The following is an 18438-nucleotide window of genomic DNA, read 5'->3' as shown; positions in this document are numbered from 1 at the left end:
CCTTTGATAAGCTAGGAAAACAGTTCTGCTTGGTTGGACCACTGTGTGGCGCAGGCGCAGAAACTCGTGGGGGTGCGGGGCGGGGCCTGCGCCCACGTGGCAGGGGGGCGGAGTGGGGCGGAGCAAGTCTCGCGAGGCCGCGCCCTGGTTCGCGTGGTCTCTTGCGCGCCGTTTTAGCCGCTTGGCGGCGGGGGACTCCAAGCTTAAGCTGGGGGACGTGTTTTCGCGCTCGCTCGGTCATGGAGGCGCAGTCCAAGCTGCTGGACTCGACTACTCCGTCCCGTCGCTGGACCCGAAAGGTGGTGCTGATCCTGCCGCTGCTGCTGCTGTTTCTGTTGCGGACCCAAGGTCTGCAGGGCTTGGAGTCGGAGGAGCGGTTCCGGACCCGGGAAAATGAGTGCCACTTCTATGCTGGTGGACAAGTGTACCCGGGAGAGGTGTCCCGGGTTTCCGTCGCAGATCACTCCCTGCATCTAAGCAAAGCCAAGAGTAGGTGGTGCCCTGCGGAGGTTGGGTGAATGGGGAAAAACTCGGGAATACTTAGACCCTTTTTGTGGATGCTACGGAAGGGTGGGGCTGGAGTTGGGCCGCTCCCCCAAGGCTGCCTCAGAGCTCTGGGTCCACCCCGTTGCCTTTGTGGGTGTGAGGATGGGTTCCTGGTGTGAAGAAAGATGGTTTCCTCTGATCAGATTTCGGGAGAGGTAGCGGTTACCCCTAAAGCCACAAATGGGGGTGTTCCTAGTCCCGGGCTTGCAGGCTTGGAGGATGTTGTGCAAACTAAAAGACTTTCTTAAATGTCCGAAAATGCCTGCAGCAGCCCTGTCTGTTCCAGGGAAGAGAGTTCATTGAGAAGTTGAATAATGATTCACAGAGAGTTTGATTAAGCAGGGAAGTGGCTAAACAAAATGTTCAGAAGGTCAAACTTTTTTGTAACTTACAAAGATTTTTGTTGAAAGTCATCTCCCCAAAATATGTACAGTTAGTGGATATTGATATTTCTAAAAAAAATGAAGACTATTATAGGGTATTTTGGAGGGAAACTGGGGTTTTGAGTGAAAGTGGTACAATTGGGTTTATTGGGTTGATGGTACTGCCAACTGGGCTTTTCATTATTTGTCTTTCTGTCCAGTGTTTAAAGCTAGTGGCCACTCTCAGAAAAGACACGTCAGACTAAGTAGACACTGAGAAAGTCGAGGCCTGCTGCATCTGGATATTAAGACTGCCAAAAAGAAGTGACCAGAGCATCCAGACAAAGCCCGTGTCTTACTGGCTTTTCCCTAGCCTTCTTCTAGGGATTATTTGACATTCTGTACGTGTATGTTTGAATTTTGGTTGTTGCAACACATTATGTCCTAGTGTTTGGTGGAAAAATAGTTAGACTTGCTTGTTTGTGGCCTGCTTTTTGAGTATAGGGTCCGGACAGATCTGACAGAATGGCTTCAAACTCGTGCTTCATTGCAGAGAGCCAAGTTTACAGATGTGCCCACGACACCTGGCTGTTCCCCAGTTCTGAACCTCCAGAGATAATGCCATGTTGCTACCACATGCAATGAAGGAGAAAGGCTGTTTTACCTCCTTCAACTTTTGTAGTTTCATAGTAGAACTACTTTGGGACTGTTTTAGAAAGCCAGTTTTTGCTTTAAAACAATAATATTTCCAAGTCCCATTGATTTCACTTGCCTGAGGAAGATATTCTGAAATGTATTTACTCAAATATGCTTCCTGTTGGAAACAAAGCCATTCCAAAGCTGTATTTGGAAGTAAAAAAGAAAAAAAACTGGTAGTTATAGTAGCTTTCTGTTTACCAAAAATCTTTCAAATTTTTATGTAATTGTTAGATATCTGTATCATATACAGGCTGATCTAAAATTGGAGAAAATGAGTATTTTTATTCATAAAAGGGGATATTATAGAGCAATTAAGGCTATTTTTTCAAATATTTTAATAACATAAAAATGTCATAATTTACATTTTCAGTGAGAGAAAAAGATGTGTACCGTGACCCAGATTTCTGTTTGGAAAGAGGGAAAGATCAAAATGTTAACAGTAGTTAAACTGATGATAGAAAGGGGATTTAAAATTGTCTTCGTTACTCTGTTTACCAGAATCATATGCTAATGCATTTAAGACATTGCTGTTTGTTTGGTTGAGACAGGATCTCTCTATATAGCCCTGCCTGTCCTGGAACTCATTTAGTAGACCACGCTGGCTTCAAACTCAGAGATCCACCTGCCTATGCCTCCTGAATGCTGGGGTTAAAGATGTGCATCACCATGGTTTTTGTTTTGTTTTTAATAGGTAAAGAGGGCTGCTTTTGGAATTTTATTTAAAAATCTTACCAAAATAACTACAGTTACTCAATCAAAGCCAAACATTTGCAAACATCAGTTTTCAAAGCAAGATTTCTTTTCCTGACATGATTGTCTGTCTGTGTAAAATCCTTAAGGAGTGTTATAACAGGTCCTTACAATTATTATAACCTCGTTCTTAGTTAAGCATTTGAAGTAATGAATATAAAATATACAAACTTTAGCAGATTTCAGATTATGTCTTCTGGCTTTTTTTAAGTAAGACCAGGATTATTTATATTATGTAGTTCTGTCTGAAGATAAGAAATCACATGTTATATATTAACTTCACTAAGAAATTGATTTTCATTTTGTCTCTGTAGAACAACTATTAATGCTGGCTTTTATGTAGAATTATAAAGGCTTGATTCTAAAAACTATAGTTCAACTTGGAAGCAAGTATTGATCTCAGTATATATAATGGTTTTAAAAGTGTTATTTGAATGTGTCAACAGCCTGAAGGTACATAATTATCAAAGGGTACTAGCTAAAGTGTCAGCATGCCCTTAAGCAGCACTATTGAATTTGCATCAGGTCACTTGAAACCTGTTCAAAGGAGTGAGGGGTGTCTCCTTTCTGAAAGTTTTCTAGGAAAACTATCCCTCCCATAATCTGGGATAACTTGAAGGAGCTGTAATTGAAGTAGCCAGTAGGGTTTAGTACAAGGATAAAATGTAAGGCTTTGTGGTCATGGGCAGAAACATTTTTCTAATTTCATTCAGTTAATGTGTGTTAATAATTATAGTAACCAGAAAAAATTCTATATATACAAGTATTTTTTTCACGAGCACCCAGCTGAAACTTAGCATTTCCTCCTATCACAGTTGTGGGCGACGACTCACTCTCTCTCCTGAAGTACTTGCTAGTACCTGTTACCCATTGGGACACAGACTTTCTCATGCTGGGTGATAGCTATTACAGGAATCCTGTCAAAAGTTATCTTACAGAGTTATAGGATCACCCCCACATCTTGCACCTTGAAGGTGTTGGGAATGAACACACAGCTGTTACTACATCACCAGCTTTTTAAATGCATATATGTTGCATTTCAGGGAAGTTGGCTTCCTTTATAATTCTATGCATCTTATATCGTCTAACAGTAAGTTATTGTTCCAAGTTCTCAGAAGTCTGTAAGCTTCCAGGCTGCCAGTGAAGTCTAATGCTTTAGAAGCCTCAATTTTCAGTGTTTTTCTAAAGCTGTCCTTTGCCATTCAAACAACTTTCTGTGTTATAGAAGATTATGTTTTTCTTTCTTAGTCTCCAAGCCAGCACCTTATTGGGAAGGAACAGCTGTGATAAACGGAGAATTCAAGGAGCTCAAACTGACTGACTATCGTGGGAAATACTTGGTTTTTTTCTTCTACCCACTTGATTTGTAAGTAATACATGCAAGTAATCACTAGTTAAATGCCAGTCTTTGTCATTTGTTATCCAAGGACAACAAACAGAATTTGTTTTTCAGCTGATGGTTCTTTTAATAAGGCAAGCTGAGAGAAAAAAGGTAATATCTACCACATATTTGAGTCACAAAGGCAAGAAAATAGACTGATAATATTTTAGCTAGTAGCTAATGCAAGAGTTAATACATAGTTCTGTTTGCTTTAAAGGCTTTTCTATCTTTATTTGCTGTATTATTTTCCTGAGATTTGTACATTGTAATATCTATTTAATATATATAGTAATACTTTTTGATTGTAGCAGTTCTGACAGCATTTTTTGGATGACCATAAAGTCAGTCATAAATTGTCTTGTAGTTATGCACATCAAGGAGTTTATTTTGAAACATACAATTCTGAGATTGCCTTATTCATGAAAAGAGTAAAAAGAAAGCAACAAAGAGAGAATTAGTTATATCAACCTCGTATTTTTTTCTATTTCAATTTTTTGGGGGTGTTATAAAAAACAGCAAAAAGGTCCCTTTAATTATGTCATTGTACGTTTCTTTGTCCAATAAGATGAATCTAGAACAATATAGTTGAGAATTAAATTCATTTCTAAACATTGTTAGCCAGGAATTAGCATTTTCTCTATAGGACAAAGAAGAGTAAGAGATTTTAATCTTGTTATCTCTGTGCTGCTGTCCCTTATTCCTATAGGTAAAATATACATGCATGATTGCTGTTTTGCTGCAGAGAAATTTCACCACTAAAAAGCACGATATGACCAGTAGAACAAAGTTTGCCAACCCTTCAGTACTAAGCCAAGTGGAAAGAATTCTAATAAAATTGGGGCTTTAAACCCAAAAGAAGTTATCTCTCTAATAAGCCTATGCTCTGGCTCTATTAACTAAAAGAATAAGTTAATTTCTAATGGAATTCAGAAGTAGATTTCTTGAGATAATAAGAAAGAAGGTAGAATCTACCATTAACCTTTTTAGAAAATACTGGATGAAAGAATGTTTTGTCACCCAGTTTATCGGGGACAGTTAGAACTATTTGTTTGCACATGGCAGTTCTGTGTTTGAACAACTGAATTATTTTTAAATCCACTATTGAACTCAAGTAGAAACTTTTTCCCTAGATCCATGTTTTTCAATCTTTTGGGCCATAACCCATACATTAAGAATTACATATTTCATTGCCACCCAATACACATCGATATGTACAAAGGGTAACATTCATTCTCAGCCCAAGCTCAGCCATGCTTGATGTCAAAATACTGAAAAACTTCCATACAAAGTGGTAAATAACCACCTTCCCAAATTCCTCTCCAATTTGGCTCTCCCAAGTGGTCCCTTTCTGAAAATTCAAGGTCAAAACCTAGCTTCAAGATTGAATATCACTACTGAAGATAGACATGTGCATTTTTATATATGTTTAATAAATAACTATCCTCATTATGTATAATGTATTGTCATTTTTATATTTTAACATTGGTTCCAGCTCACTAAATTAGTTTAACCATAGTTTGAAAAATTACTCTCCAGTCAGGCTGGAGAAATGGCTTAGCAGTCAAGAGCACTGGCTATTCTTCAGATGATCCATGCTTAATTCCCAGCACCCACATAGACTCTTACAACCCTCTGTAACTCCAGTTCCATGGGACCTCATACTCTCTTTTGACCTCCTCAGGTACGAAGCACATACATGTTACACAGACATACATGCAGGCAAAACACTCATAAAGTGATAAGAAAACTTTTAAAAGAAATACTGCCTGGAATAATGTCTTCTCAACTGTTCTGCTAAAATTTTATATTACCCCAGGTGTATTTTACATGGGGCTGGAACACAAGGTGAAAGAAAAACTATCCAGAAGCAGAAGGTAGGACTAAAGAGCATTGCCTCATCTGTAAGTTACATGTAGAGGAGGCTAGCCCATAGGAATAAGAAAAACAAGCAAAATGATATAAATATAACTTAGATCCCTTGAAATCTGTAACACACTATACTACAAAATATTGAAAGCTTATGAAATGGGGATGCTGTTGGGAGGAAGAAGGAAGCATTGCTCACACACTGATCAATTAAAATACAAAAAGAAAATTGGTTGAAAAGCAATTGAAAACTCAAAATTTGTTTAGAATATTTAATTAAATACTGTCTTAGAATTTCAGCTGGAGAAAACTCATTTATCTGCTGTCTCCTTAAGGTATGTTTTTATATACTCAAAAGTGTTTATAATAAACAAACGCTGGTTTGAAAATATAGGTGTATGCTTATTTGAGAATACTCACTTGTTTTCTTTTTTCAACTTTCAGCACCTTTGTATGTCCAACTGAAATCATCGCTTTTGGTGACCGAATTGAAGAATTCAGATCTATAAATACTGAAGTGGTGGCATGCTCTGTTGACTCTCAGTTTACCCACCTGGCCTGGTCAGTGTTCTGCTTTAAGTCTGGGATAAAATGAGTAGATTTATTTCCTAGTCATGTGCAGATGCTCTTAATATGTTAATGTTATAATAATTTGGGTATCCTTAGTGTGAAGAAAAATTAAAACACTTCTGTTACATAGTTATGACTGTGTTAGCTCAGTCATTAGTTTTTATAGTTTTCAAAAAGCAGTCATTTTTAAAAATTAATTTTAGAGGGGCTGGCATACAGACAAAATATTGTATACTAAATAAATAAATAAATATTAAAAGAATTAATTTTAGACTAGTGTGGCTGAAAGAGAAGGATCTCTGTGAGATCAGGGTCAATGCAGGCTACAAAGTAAGATCCTGTCTCAAAATCCAAAAACAAAAAATTGTTGCTGAAAGTAACTTGTAAAAATGTATTATCCTGAGAAGATATTTTATCTAACAAACTGTAAAGAACTGCTAATTAAAATGACAAGATATGCCATTTCAACTTGTCTCATTGGCCTAGATTGAAGGAAAAACCTCAATGTTACTAAAGGTGTGAAGAAATGGCACTCAGACATAGCTTAAGGTTCAGCATTCCTGGAGAGCAGCTGAGCAACATGTCTCAAAATCTGAAAAGTGTATGGATATATGAGTTTTGAATAATGTCAGTCGTGTTGGGCTGAAAATTTTTCACATGGTGAAGATTATTGAGAATTCTTTTGATTTTTAAAATGTAATGTTCAATTCATTGAACTCATAAATACATGCACAAGTGTTTTTCCTCACTGGCAATTTGTATAGACCCATTAAAATGTTGAATAGTATACAGGACAAAGTTCAATTGGTTGGAGAGCTATAATTGTAAGTATAGAAGAATATTAAATCTTCTTGTTCATTTGCTTTATTATTTTTGTAATGATTTTGAATCTTTCTACGGTTAAAATGCATGTAAACTAAGGGAAAACTTTCATATAATTTAGGTGGTATTTTTTAAGATTTATTATTTATATGTGCATGCTCTATGTGCATGTTCACCTGCATGCCAGAAGAGGGCATCAGATCTCATTATAGGTGATTGTGAGCCAACATGTGGGTGCTGGGAATTAAACTAAGGACCCCTGGAAGAGCAAATAGGGCACTTAATCACCAAGCCATTTTTCCAGGCCTCCAGTGTTGTTTTCTCTGGGAAATTGGGGCTCTGTTTTTAAACAGATAAGTTTTATACAAATACTAGCAAAGGTTTCTACAGACATGTCAGAATGAGTGCAGCAGACCTAAAGAAAAATAGTCAGTTTTATGTCTGTCAATAGGGATCTATAAGATATGGTATTTCATACATTAAAAATGCTATGTGTATCAACATTTAGTACTTAAAGGATGTGGATATACTACCTAGTGGAAAAAAAAGCATGAAAATAGAAAGTACAGTAGCCTGTTTTTTGTTATAAAGGGAGTATATGTATATACCTGTATTTATGTACTTTCATGTGTGGAAAGAGTTGATTTTTAATATGTCATTTATATCTGAGGGCTGATGTTCTGTCTGTTACAGGATTAATACTCCTCGAAGACAGGGAGGGCTGGGACCAATAAGGATTCCACTTCTTTCGGACCTGAACCATCAGATCTCAAAGGACTATGGTGTATACCTCGAGGACTCAGGCCACACTCTTAGGTACCTGTGATTAACATTTTGAAAAAACTCCAAGAACATTTATCATCTTCCTAGAAATAAGTGATACTTCAGAGTTAGAAGATAGATACTTTGATCAAAAATATCTTTGCTCTATTTGCAGGAACGTTGTAAATAGTCTTTAAACTGTTGATGCCCTATTTAAACTAGAGTTGCACACTGTTAAAGCTAGAGGGCTTCAACAACCTCTCTGTTTACAAATAAAATAAGCAGATGTGTGGATGACTAGAAATGGAATCACAGTTAGAAAGTAAGTTAATAACAGCGACCAGACTTGTATCTGGGTCTCCTGACCCCATTATTCTTCCTGTTTTCTTTTTATCTGAACTGGCTCTAGTAATGCTTTTCTAAAGCATACTTAGTACTTTGCACACCTGTATCTTTGGAAAGACTAAGGCAGGATCGTATCCAGCAGCCTTTTCAGCTTTCTGAGTTTTGATTTTTGACAGAGTGTAGTTCTGGCTGTCCTGGAACTCACTCTATAGACCAGGCTGGTAGCTTGTATATAAACTAGTAAGTACAAATAGAATTCTTTGATAAAAGGGCAATTTGAGCATTAAAAAGTTAAAAGTTGTTGAACACTTATTGAGTAATATTACCTAACACGGAATTTGCCCTTTGATTTCGACAGATAGCTTTTTTTGAGACAAGGTCTTAGCCCAGGCTGGCCTTGTTTTGAACTACATAGTTACAGATGACCTTGAACACCTAATCTTCCTGCCTCTACTCCCCCAAGAATTGGGATTATTTAAAGTCAGATTAAGGGGTTTTTTTCCCTTAAAAGGGAGGGATTGTTTATTTTTTGAAAGAGACTTACTTGGCTAGCCTGGAATTGACTGACTTTCAACTTACAAAGATCTATTTGCCTTTGCTTCCCCAGTGCTGGGAACAAAGATATGGGCCACCAGATAAAGTTTTTTTAAAAAACATACTATATATATATATATATATATATATATATATATATATATATATATATTGTATTTCATTATATTTTTATACATGTAGATAGTGACAGTGTCTTGATCATACTTAACTCCCCATTATACTCTTTTGTCCCATTCCTGCTGATTCTCTCCTAATCCATCTATCTTCATGTCTTTATTGACACGTATGTGTTCCAGTGAATTTGATTAGGGTGGTTTATAGGACCATGGGCACCTCATCAGTGGCAGAAGAAAACAACCATTAACTGCCTAGAGACTCACAAGGAAGGGTTAAACACCTCCATTACCTGGTTATAAATCCTAAAAGATGGAAAGGACCCCTCATCCAAAAACAGATTTTCAAAATTAATGTATGTATGTTTATCTCTGTGAAGGAATGTACCTTCAGAAAAAGGTAACATACCTGTAAGTGGAGGTGAAGGCAGTTATGAGCACCCTAAGGACGCGGCTGGGAATTGAACTTGAGTATTCTGTAAGACCAGTATGTCCTTTTAACTGCTGAGCTATCTCTCCAGTTCCTCAAAACAGAAATTTCAAACTATGATTTAACAGTGATAATCCAAAAGCGTCTACTATGGGGGACAGGAGTGTATGTGGCAATAGGGTGGTACTGCTGACTCTGTACAGCACAATACTTACCTTAACTGAGAAGAAATGGAATCACTTTTACCATCCCTGTATTTTACAGAGGCCTCTTTATTATTGATGACAAAGGAGTCCTGAGGCAGATTACTCTGAATGACCTTCCTGTGGGTAGATCAGTGGACGAGACACTGCGTTTGGTTCAAGCCTTCCAGTATACTGACAAGCATGGAGAAGGTGCCTTTCTTGTCTAAAACCTTATATTTTATTTGACAGTATCATGCATGTTTATAATGAATTTTGGGTTTTTTTCACCCCCTCATTACCCTATTATCTACTTCTCCCAACAAAAGTCTTCTTTCTACTAAAATCCCTCCTAAGTTTGGGTTTCTGTTTGTCACCCATGGAGTTAATCAGGGTTGCTTGCATGAGTATGAGTAGAGGTGGGGTTATTTTCTGAACCATGGGCAACTTATGTAGTAGCTATACCACTGAAGAAATTGATGCTCCCTCCCCCATCAAATGGCCCAGCGAGAAGTAGGGCTTATGTTGCCCTCCCCTTACCCCTGCTAGAATGTCGATAGGCCCGTCTTGTGCAGGTAAAGCCAAGTGCTGGAATCGTGAGTAAAAGTGCATGTCCAGAAGACATAGTTTCCTAACATTCCTCCTCATACGCTGTTCTTGTCCATCTTCCAACATGTTCCCTGATTCTTGGAGATAGATGTCTTCTTTAGGGCGCAGTCCTAAACAGTCACTTATTCTCAGCCCTTTGACAAGTTACGAATCTATGCGTTAACTGCATCAACTACAAAAAGTAGTTTTTCAGATGAAGACTTGAGAGCAGCACTACCTATGTGTGTAAACATGAGACATTGTTAGAAGGCAGTTTGACATTTTGTCCATGGAGCAAAACAACAGTAATGGGACCCTTGGTGGGGCCTTCGACCTCCTGTGTATCCTTCTTTTTTTAATTTTTATGTGTGCTTGTGTGTAATGGGCAGAGGCATAATTTAATTTCTTATCCTTAATATAATTTGAATGCTTTACACATACTCTGATTATGGTTTTCAACTTAGATTTATTTTACCAAGCAAAATTCTTAATTTAAATGATATATCCAAATATCACTACCATCTTCTGCTAACTATAACGAGATACAAATACATTCCTTATTTGCATAGTCCCTTTAGGTAAACGTAAAAATATTTCTCCTAGAATTTTAAAAATTATAGATCTATTAAAATGTAGTACCAACTGGCAATAGTTAGTAATGTAGATTTTATTATATATTTCATCCTTATATTTAGCTACTTAGTTGTTTTATTATTGTTTTGTAATGAACTCACTTGAGAAAGTGCCTCCATTGGGTTGACCTGTAGGTGAGTCTGTGGGATATTGTCTTGATTAATGATTGGTGTGGGAGGACCAAAGTAAATGTTAGTAGTGGTGCCCTTGAGCAGGTAGTCGTGGGTGCTGTTTTAAAAAGCAAGTTGAGCTGGCCATGGGGAACAGGCCAGTGCAGCACTCTTCCATGGCCACTGCTTTAGTTCGTGCCTTGACTTCTTCAAACATGGGCTGTGATGTGAAAGAGGAAGTGGAAAAAATCATTTCCTCCCAAGTAGCTTATGGTCATGCCATTTCTTTTTTTGTCTCCCTTTTAATTATTACTTTATTGATTTTATTGAACCCTACATTTTTCTGTGGTCCCCTCCCTTCCTCTGTCCTCCCCTTCACCTCCCTCCCATTGTCCCCAGACTCCCAATTTACTCAGATCTTGTCTTTTTCTACTTCCCATGTAGATTTATTTGATCAATGTATGTCTCTCTTAAGGTCCTCATTGTTATCTAGGTTCTCTGGGATTGTGATTTATAGGCTGGTTTTCTTTACTTTATGTCTAAAAGCCACCTATGAGTGAGTACATATGGTATTTGCCTTTCTGGGTCTGGGTTACCTCACTCGGTATGATGTTTTCTAGCTTCATCCATTTGCCTGCTAATTTCAACATGTTGTTATTTTTTTCTGCTGTGTAGTACTCCACTGTGTAGATGTACCACATTTTCCTTATCCATTCTTTGGTGGACAGACATTTAGGTTGTTTTCCAGATTCGGGCTATGACAAACAATGCTGTTATTCTGATTTAGCTTTTTGAATTAATGTAATCCTTAGGATTACTCAGCATCACACCAATAATCTATCAGTTCATCCTTCACAGGTTTCAGCAGTAACTAAATAGAAAACAGTCATGTTTTGCTAAAGTAAAGCATGTTGTATATACTTTTACAATGTGATTGCTGAGCTGAGTGTGGTGGGTCTCACTTTTACCCCAACACATGGAAGGCAGAGATAGGTGGAAGTCTGTAAACACAAGACCGGCCAGACTTACATGGTGAGTTCCAAGCCAGCCACAACTACACAGTGAGACACTGTCTTAGAAAAAAAATGTGAAACTGCAATTGCTGAGAGTAGATCTTATTAAAATGCGCATTTGTGTCAGTTAATATGTCTCTGTGAGTGTATGTCCACATTCCTACAGAGGCCAGAAGTTATATCCCCTGACATCAAAATTATAGGTGGTTGTGATCCACATGGTATAGATGCTGGGAACCAAACTCAGGTAGGTCCTCTGATGAGCAGTATGCACTCAACCACTGGGCCAGCTCTCCAGCAACTGAGAGATTTTAAGTGACCTTACTTTAAAAACAATGAGTTATGTGAGGTGAGACACATGTTAATTAGTTTGATCTAATAATCCCACAATATATGCATATATCTACCTTACCGGGAACCCAGAAATGTATACTTTAACTAGATTTGGGAGTATAGAAAATATAGCTAAGTCCATGGCTCAGCACATTCTAAAGTCTGTTGACAAACAGCACACCTTGGCAGGGGCATGCAATATAATAGGGTCTAAGCCAGATAATCTTATTGGTCGCATATATAAACTCAAGAGGATGCCCCACCTAGGGTTTCTAGTGCATCAAATTCCATGATCTTCCAATTTTAGTATAGGTATCTAGTTTATTTTTCGTATTTTATCTGTAAGTACATATAATTTGTAAAATTAAAATAGATAAGCTGCCTTCTAATAAAGTAAATGAATAAAATTCTTTAGTACTAGCAGACAAGCTAATAAGAGACAAGGGCTTGCTTGTCTGCATTGTTTAATATGATTTTTCTTTAATATGGAAACAGGTTCAGGAGTTGTTAAAAAAATTAAATTGTTTTTAACTGCCTCTTATTTTTGTTCCTTGTAGTCTGCCCTGCTGGCTGGAAACCTGGTAGTGAAACAGTAAGTCATGTTGATTTTGTTGTTAAAGGCTTGGCCAGAGTCAAAAATGTATGCCAGCTTTAATGTAATCTGTCCTTATATTCAGACTGTCCTGATTCCCGAAACGAAGGTATCATGGTTAGGAATAAATCATGCTGCAGACATTCCCTGGGCTGGTGGGAGAGCAGATAAAGTAGAGAAGTCTTAATATGGATTATATTGTGATTTTTAAGGCTAACTGTCCAGAGAAATGCACTGTTTTAAAAAGATGGAGAACCAAAAGGGCAATGTAGATATATAGGAGAAAAACCTTATAGATGCATATGAATTTTCTTCCTATATTGTGAGCCAAGGAAACTATCCCGAGCAAAGCTCTCAGAGGAGAAACGTTTGAAGAAAATCTGGTTTTAATGAACACTGATGCTAATGGTGTTAAAAGAAAGATTCAAACACATAGACTTCCTCTCTTAGGGATACTGGTACACCTTATGAACAGTCCTGGAAGTAGCCTTTGGCTAGAATGACTTGGAAACTTGCGTATGTCTTTTCTTAAATAATGTCTAAAATCTTTCAGATTTTTATCTTCTGAGAATCAAACGGTAGTTAGGAAAAGAATATTGGAGGAAAGGAAGGAAGGAAGGAAGGAAGGAAGGAAGGAAGGAAGGAAGGAAGGAAGGAAGGAAGGAAGGAATGAATTTTCTCAAAACGGAGAAAGTCTTCAGATGTACTCTTCTCTTTTTGAAAGTGGATCATGCCTTAGGGCTTTGCATGTTAAGGGCTTTTCCCCGCTGAGCCATCTTGCCAACCCCTTTGATGTTCTTTCTGTATTGGCCTCTGTGTGGTTGGCTAGCTCTTCCTCTTCACTCATAGTTCAGCTAGATGTCATCTTCAAAGGTTTTACACTGCGCTTCATACAATCCCCACTCACTATCCATCCCATCAACCTGTTTTTAAGAACCCTAACAGTCTAAAATGCCAGAATACACAGTCTTAAGACAAGGGACAATAGATACCTAATTCATTTGTGCATACTGTTTGAAATTGTATAAATAATTGTCATAAAGCAGGTGCTCAGTAAGTGCCTGTTGAAAGAAGGAACAAACCCAGAAATACATGCAATTATTTTTGTCAATAAAATTAAATACAGTATATGCTATCACATGCACATTTTTCCTGTAAATCCATGGCCTCCACCAAATTCTTAAAGAAGTTTATGTCCTCTAAAAGTTAATATCATAGATAGCATATTTCCTGAAATGTATAATATTTATTCTATCATAATTCTACTGGATCTGTTTTGGGGAGTTTTCACTAATCATTTGGGAACTGAATACTCAGAATATACCTGGAATGTTATTTTTGTCACAGGTGGTTTGTTATGCACCTGCATATGAAATTGCTACTATCTTAAAGGAGAAATGCTTTTTAAACCCCTGATTCAAAGTTATATGTGTAAGCCTGTACAATCAACCAAATATAAACCACCTTATGCATATTTATCATTTAATATATCTAGTGCTCAAGGTAGCATAAATGTACATCATCTTAAGATTCTTTTTGCAGGAATTTCTTTTCCTTTCAGAGTGCTCATTCACTGAATTATTTACAATCTTGTCTGTCCTGGTATCTTTTGTTCCTTTTGTAGTAATTAGAGCGGCAGGGCTGCGTCCCCAACACCCCAGCCGCCGGCTCGGCTAGCTTATGCCCCGAAATAATTACACAGACACTGTATTCATTTAATCACTGCTTGGCCCTTTAGCTCTGGCCCTTACTGGCTAATTCTGATATACCGATCAACCCATCTCTAATAATCTGTGAGCACCGGTCTTACCAGGAAGATTCTAGGTCGGAGCTTCATCGCGTGTGTCTGCCTGGGAGCGGGGCATGGCGTCTCTCCTGAGGTGTCTGCTCCCTAGAGGAGAGCTGTGGAGTCTGACCTCACTTCCTCTTCCTCCCGGCATTCTGTTCTGTTTACTCCACCTACCTATGTCCTAACCAATAAAATGGGCCAAGACAGTTCCTTTATTAGCCAATGACCTTCCTCCATCATTTCCCCTTTTTCTGTTTAAACAAAAAAAAGGCTTTAACTTTAACATAGCAAAATTACATATAACGAAACAGTTATCAAGTAAAAGTTACAATAATCTTTATCATAACTAAGGAAAACTATAACTAACTATTCTTAACTCCATCAAAGTCTCCAGAAAGATACAATACTACCTAAGCAAATAAGAAAAAAGCAACTTTTAAAACTCTAGAAATGACAGAGACATCTCGCTGCCTGGACAGTCACCCAAAGTTCCTCTGTACCGTTGGGGCATCCATCTTCAGCCTTCAGGCCCATGGTATCCAGCAGACATTTCCATAAAGCAGGAAAATTCAAAGTCAGTTCAGTCACTATCTGTTGTGTCCTGCAGAATGTCTCGCAGACTCTTTATGAATCAGGAACCCCGAAAGATCATCTCACCTTAGGCAAGTTCAGTAGTCCTCTCTCTGTGGGTTCTCTGTGTCCAGTTTATGCAATAATCCAGGCAAGAGCAGTTTCTTGCCCAAATGGCTATCAAACTCCATAACGAGCCTCTTCGATGCCCATCTTCCTCTTGAAGTACATTGGTGCTGCCAGGAGCAGACATGTCTCATTGTCATGAAAAGTCCTAAGTTATTAAAACATTTAAAATGCCATAGTCTATGATCTTTGAAAAATATGAAGAATACCTATCTAAAATATATCTATGCACATCTAGAAAATATTAACTAACATGACTACAAACTTGACTATTATTTATGATTATCCATCAACAACCTATATTTCCTAATTATACATTACATTTTAATAATGAACTACACAATCACAATACCTTAATCAATATCAGAAACACTTATACATATAACAAAATTGACCGTAAATCTCTATCAATAAAGCAAAATCTATACTAATGCAAATTATTCATGTCTATATCATCCCCCTTTAAATGTAAAAGAACATTTATAAACCATATTTGGGAACATGGACGCAGTTTTTTCTCTCCAAACTGCTTCCTGCTGAATGGGGGCGTCGTTAATTAGGTCTTTCATGGTATAACCTGTGTGCTAGTTTCATCTCAGTTGGCAGTTGAGCGAAGCAATTTTCTGAGGGTGTTCACGCAACCTTTCAGGAGGACGTGGTCCATCATACCATATTGGGATAAATGCAATCCACAAGGTCTGATCCTCTGTGAAAACAAAAAAAGAATCTCTTTTCCAAAGTATCATATCCTTAGATCCAAATTCTGAAATCATACCCTCATGATATCTGTTCTGGTTCCACTTGGCAGCCCATATAATGAAATGTCTCTCTCTACTTAGCTCCTTCACAGTCAAAAATTTTAAAGAAAACACAATGTACATAATCCAGACTCTCTGTGAATTTTCCATTTTTACGTGGCTTATTTTTCTTTATTTCTTTTAATCTCTTAACTATCTGTACTCTGTCTCTTTAAAGACTTTACCTTTTTTTTAAACCATTAATTTTATTCTCGATATTAATGGTACATTCATCCAACAGTGTGACCAATTTAGTGGTCTGAATCTGTCCTATTGTGAATCTGCAATTTTTTACTATCCAGGAGCACTTTTGATTTGCGCCTTTAAATCACTAGGCGCTTAAGAATCTAAGCTGTGACATTCCTAGGTTAACATTTTGCTTTTTGAGCGTATATCTTTGACCTGGAATAACCCTGTAAACCAGGCTGTCTTTGAACTCTCAGAGATCCGCCTGTCTCTGCCTCCCAGGCATTGGGATTAAAGGTGTTTGCTACTACACCTTGAACTCACAGAGATCTGTTTGTCTCTACCTTTTAAGCACTGGGATTAAAGGCGTGTGCTACCACACCTTGAAGTCACAGAGGTTTACTTTAAGAATTTTAACTTTTAGTCTGCATATATTTTTAACACACTTTAAACCATTCAGAAATTTTCTCTGTCTTTGAATCTCTCTTTACTGTATATCTCTTTTTCTGACCACATAAGTCTTTAATTTACCAAGCAATCTCAGTAGGACTAAAGGCGTGGCTTTACTGGCTGGATCCAGTCCATTCCTTAGCTTTCCAGCCTCATGGCTGACGTACTGGCTGTAGCCATGTTTACTGCCAAGGTCCCTGCTAGCAAGCGAGCTTCAGCAGCCTGTGCTTGCAAACTGCATGAACCGCCTTCATAAAAGAGTCAGAGTTTGCCCTGGCAGGACAGCCCAGAAAGCTGGCATTTTTAAACGGCGCAGCTTTTTTCCTGCTATGGCTGAAAACCGAAAAGCATGTGTTCAGCTTTTCATCAACACCGTTTAAGTGTTTCGTGGCAGGACCTCTTAATGAGCCGCAGGGTTTTGCAGCTAAAGCTGAGTCAGGAAGCCTCTCTTAGATGAGGCGCTTGCTTGCCTCTAGCAAGCAAAGTAGACCAGAGAAATTGTTGCTACCAAGAAACCAGGCACAATGCTTTCATTTTGTTCTAGAATTACTTCCCAAGCTGTCTCAGGCTTTACGTGGAAGCAGTTGTCCACGTTGGGCGCCGTTTGTAGTAATAAGGAGCAGGCGGCTGGGGTGTTGGGGACGCAGCCCCGCCGCCGCTCCTTATTACTACACAGTTTCAGATTATAAAACATTGCATTCTGATCCAGGCTCTGTGATATAAAACTGTAATCCCAGCTACTTTGGAGGCTGAGGTAGGAGGAGCAGACGTTCAGGAGTTCAAAACTAAGATGGAAAAATACAGTAGGGTCCTATTTCAATAAAGCTAAACTTTGAACAAAGTTTTAGATACACCTCAGTGATAATGTTCTTGTTTAACAGTTAAAGGGCCTAGGTTCAACTCCCAGTACTCGAAAACCTCTAAAAGTTCATTTGATAAACCCTTAATGTATGCACTGCCCCCTTTTCAGGTTATTATATAATATCATCTAATAACCAAAGACATTTTAAAGTACATCATCTCCTTGCCATGCTTTCAGTTTAATTTGTTCTGGCTCAAATGCACCATGAATGCTTGGCTACCAAAAAAAGAGCTGAAAGCAAAATTTGGGTTGCTCGGGTACAGATATTGTTAATTCATAGGGAAATGTATTACTTGCTTCTGAGATTATACATAGGACAATTCCAGTTTTCATGAACATAATACGTAATTGGATTCAGAATACAAAATAGATGCTTACATCTTCCTTAGTCAAGAGTAGGGTAATTAAGGCCAAACTCTTTATAATGTACTTTGGATTTTTTAAATGAATGATTTCTTTTTTTTTAACAGATAATCCCAGATCCAGCTGGAAAACTGAAGTATTTCGACAAACAGAACTGAAAAATACTTCAGTTGTGATGTTTGGACCTTCTCAATAAAGGTCACTGTGCTGTTACCATGTTGGCTTGCCATTGTGACTTCTTAGTTACTCTCAAAATCTATGTCATAGTCCAATCTTATCTATCATTGAATGTAGACATTAAACATAAAATAGAATTCCCTTTACTTTTTTTGGTTTTCCGAGACAGGGTTTCTCTGTAGCTTTGGAGCCTGTCCTGGAACTAGCTCTGGTAGACCAGGCTGACCTCGAACTCACAGAAATCCTCCTGCTTCTGCCTCCAGAGTGCTGGGATTAAAGGCTTACCCCACCTCCGCCAGGCTAGCATCCCTTTCTAAAGTAAGAAATAATGAATTGAGCGAAAATTATAATCAACATAACTGCCATTTATGACGTCCATACCATGTGGCAGGCACTGTATTAAGGAGGCCTGACACGTTTTCATTTTATTATCACAACTGTTTATTGTAAGATGAGGAAAGAAACT

At 38.0% G+C, this 18438-nt stretch overlaps 1 protein-coding gene across 2 annotated transcripts; it reads left to right on the top strand.

Moving 5' to 3' along the window:
- Positions 1 to 129: 129 nt before the first annotated feature.
- Positions 130 to 18013, top strand: Prdx4 (peroxiredoxin 4). Of its 2 annotated transcripts, XM_075957994.1 has the most exons (7): positions 130 to 489; positions 3606 to 3723; positions 6049 to 6165; positions 7690 to 7812; positions 9466 to 9596; positions 12618 to 12652; positions 17903 to 18013. In XM_075957994.1, the coding sequence occupies exons 1-7, from the start codon at positions 240 to 242 to the stop codon at positions 17951 to 17953; spliced, it is 825 nt and encodes a 274-aa protein (XP_075814109.1). In that variant the 5' UTR covers positions 130 to 239; the 3' UTR covers positions 17954 to 18013. The 2 variants fall into 2 exon arrangements, with proteins under 2 accessions (XP_075814109.1, XP_075814110.1); XM_075957995.1 differs by lacking the exon at positions 12618 to 12652.
- The last annotated feature ends 425 nt before the right edge of the window (positions 18014 to 18438 follow it).

The sequence above is a fragment of the Microtus pennsylvanicus genome, chromosome X (genome assembly GCF_037038515.1).
Source record: "Microtus pennsylvanicus isolate mMicPen1 chromosome X, mMicPen1.hap1, whole genome shotgun sequence".
NCBI classification, from domain to species: Eukaryota; Metazoa; Chordata; class Mammalia; order Rodentia; family Cricetidae; genus Microtus; species Microtus pennsylvanicus.
The sequence above is the reverse complement of the archived record's forward strand: the minus strand, read 5'-3'. Positions and strand labels throughout refer to the sequence as shown.

Coding starts and splice junctions, on each gene's coding strand:
- Prdx4 (XM_075957995.1), top strand. CDS start 240: ATGGAGGCGCAGTCCAAGCTGCTGGACTCGACTACTCCGTCCCGTCGC. Junction 490..3,605: donor GCATCTAAGCAAAGCCAAGA/GTAGGTGGTGCC, acceptor TTTCTTTCTTAG/TCTCCAAGCCAGCACCTTAT. Junction 9,597..17,902: donor TACTGACAAGCATGGAGAAG/GTGCCTTTCTTG, acceptor TTTTTTTAACAG/ATAATCCCAGATCCAGCTGG.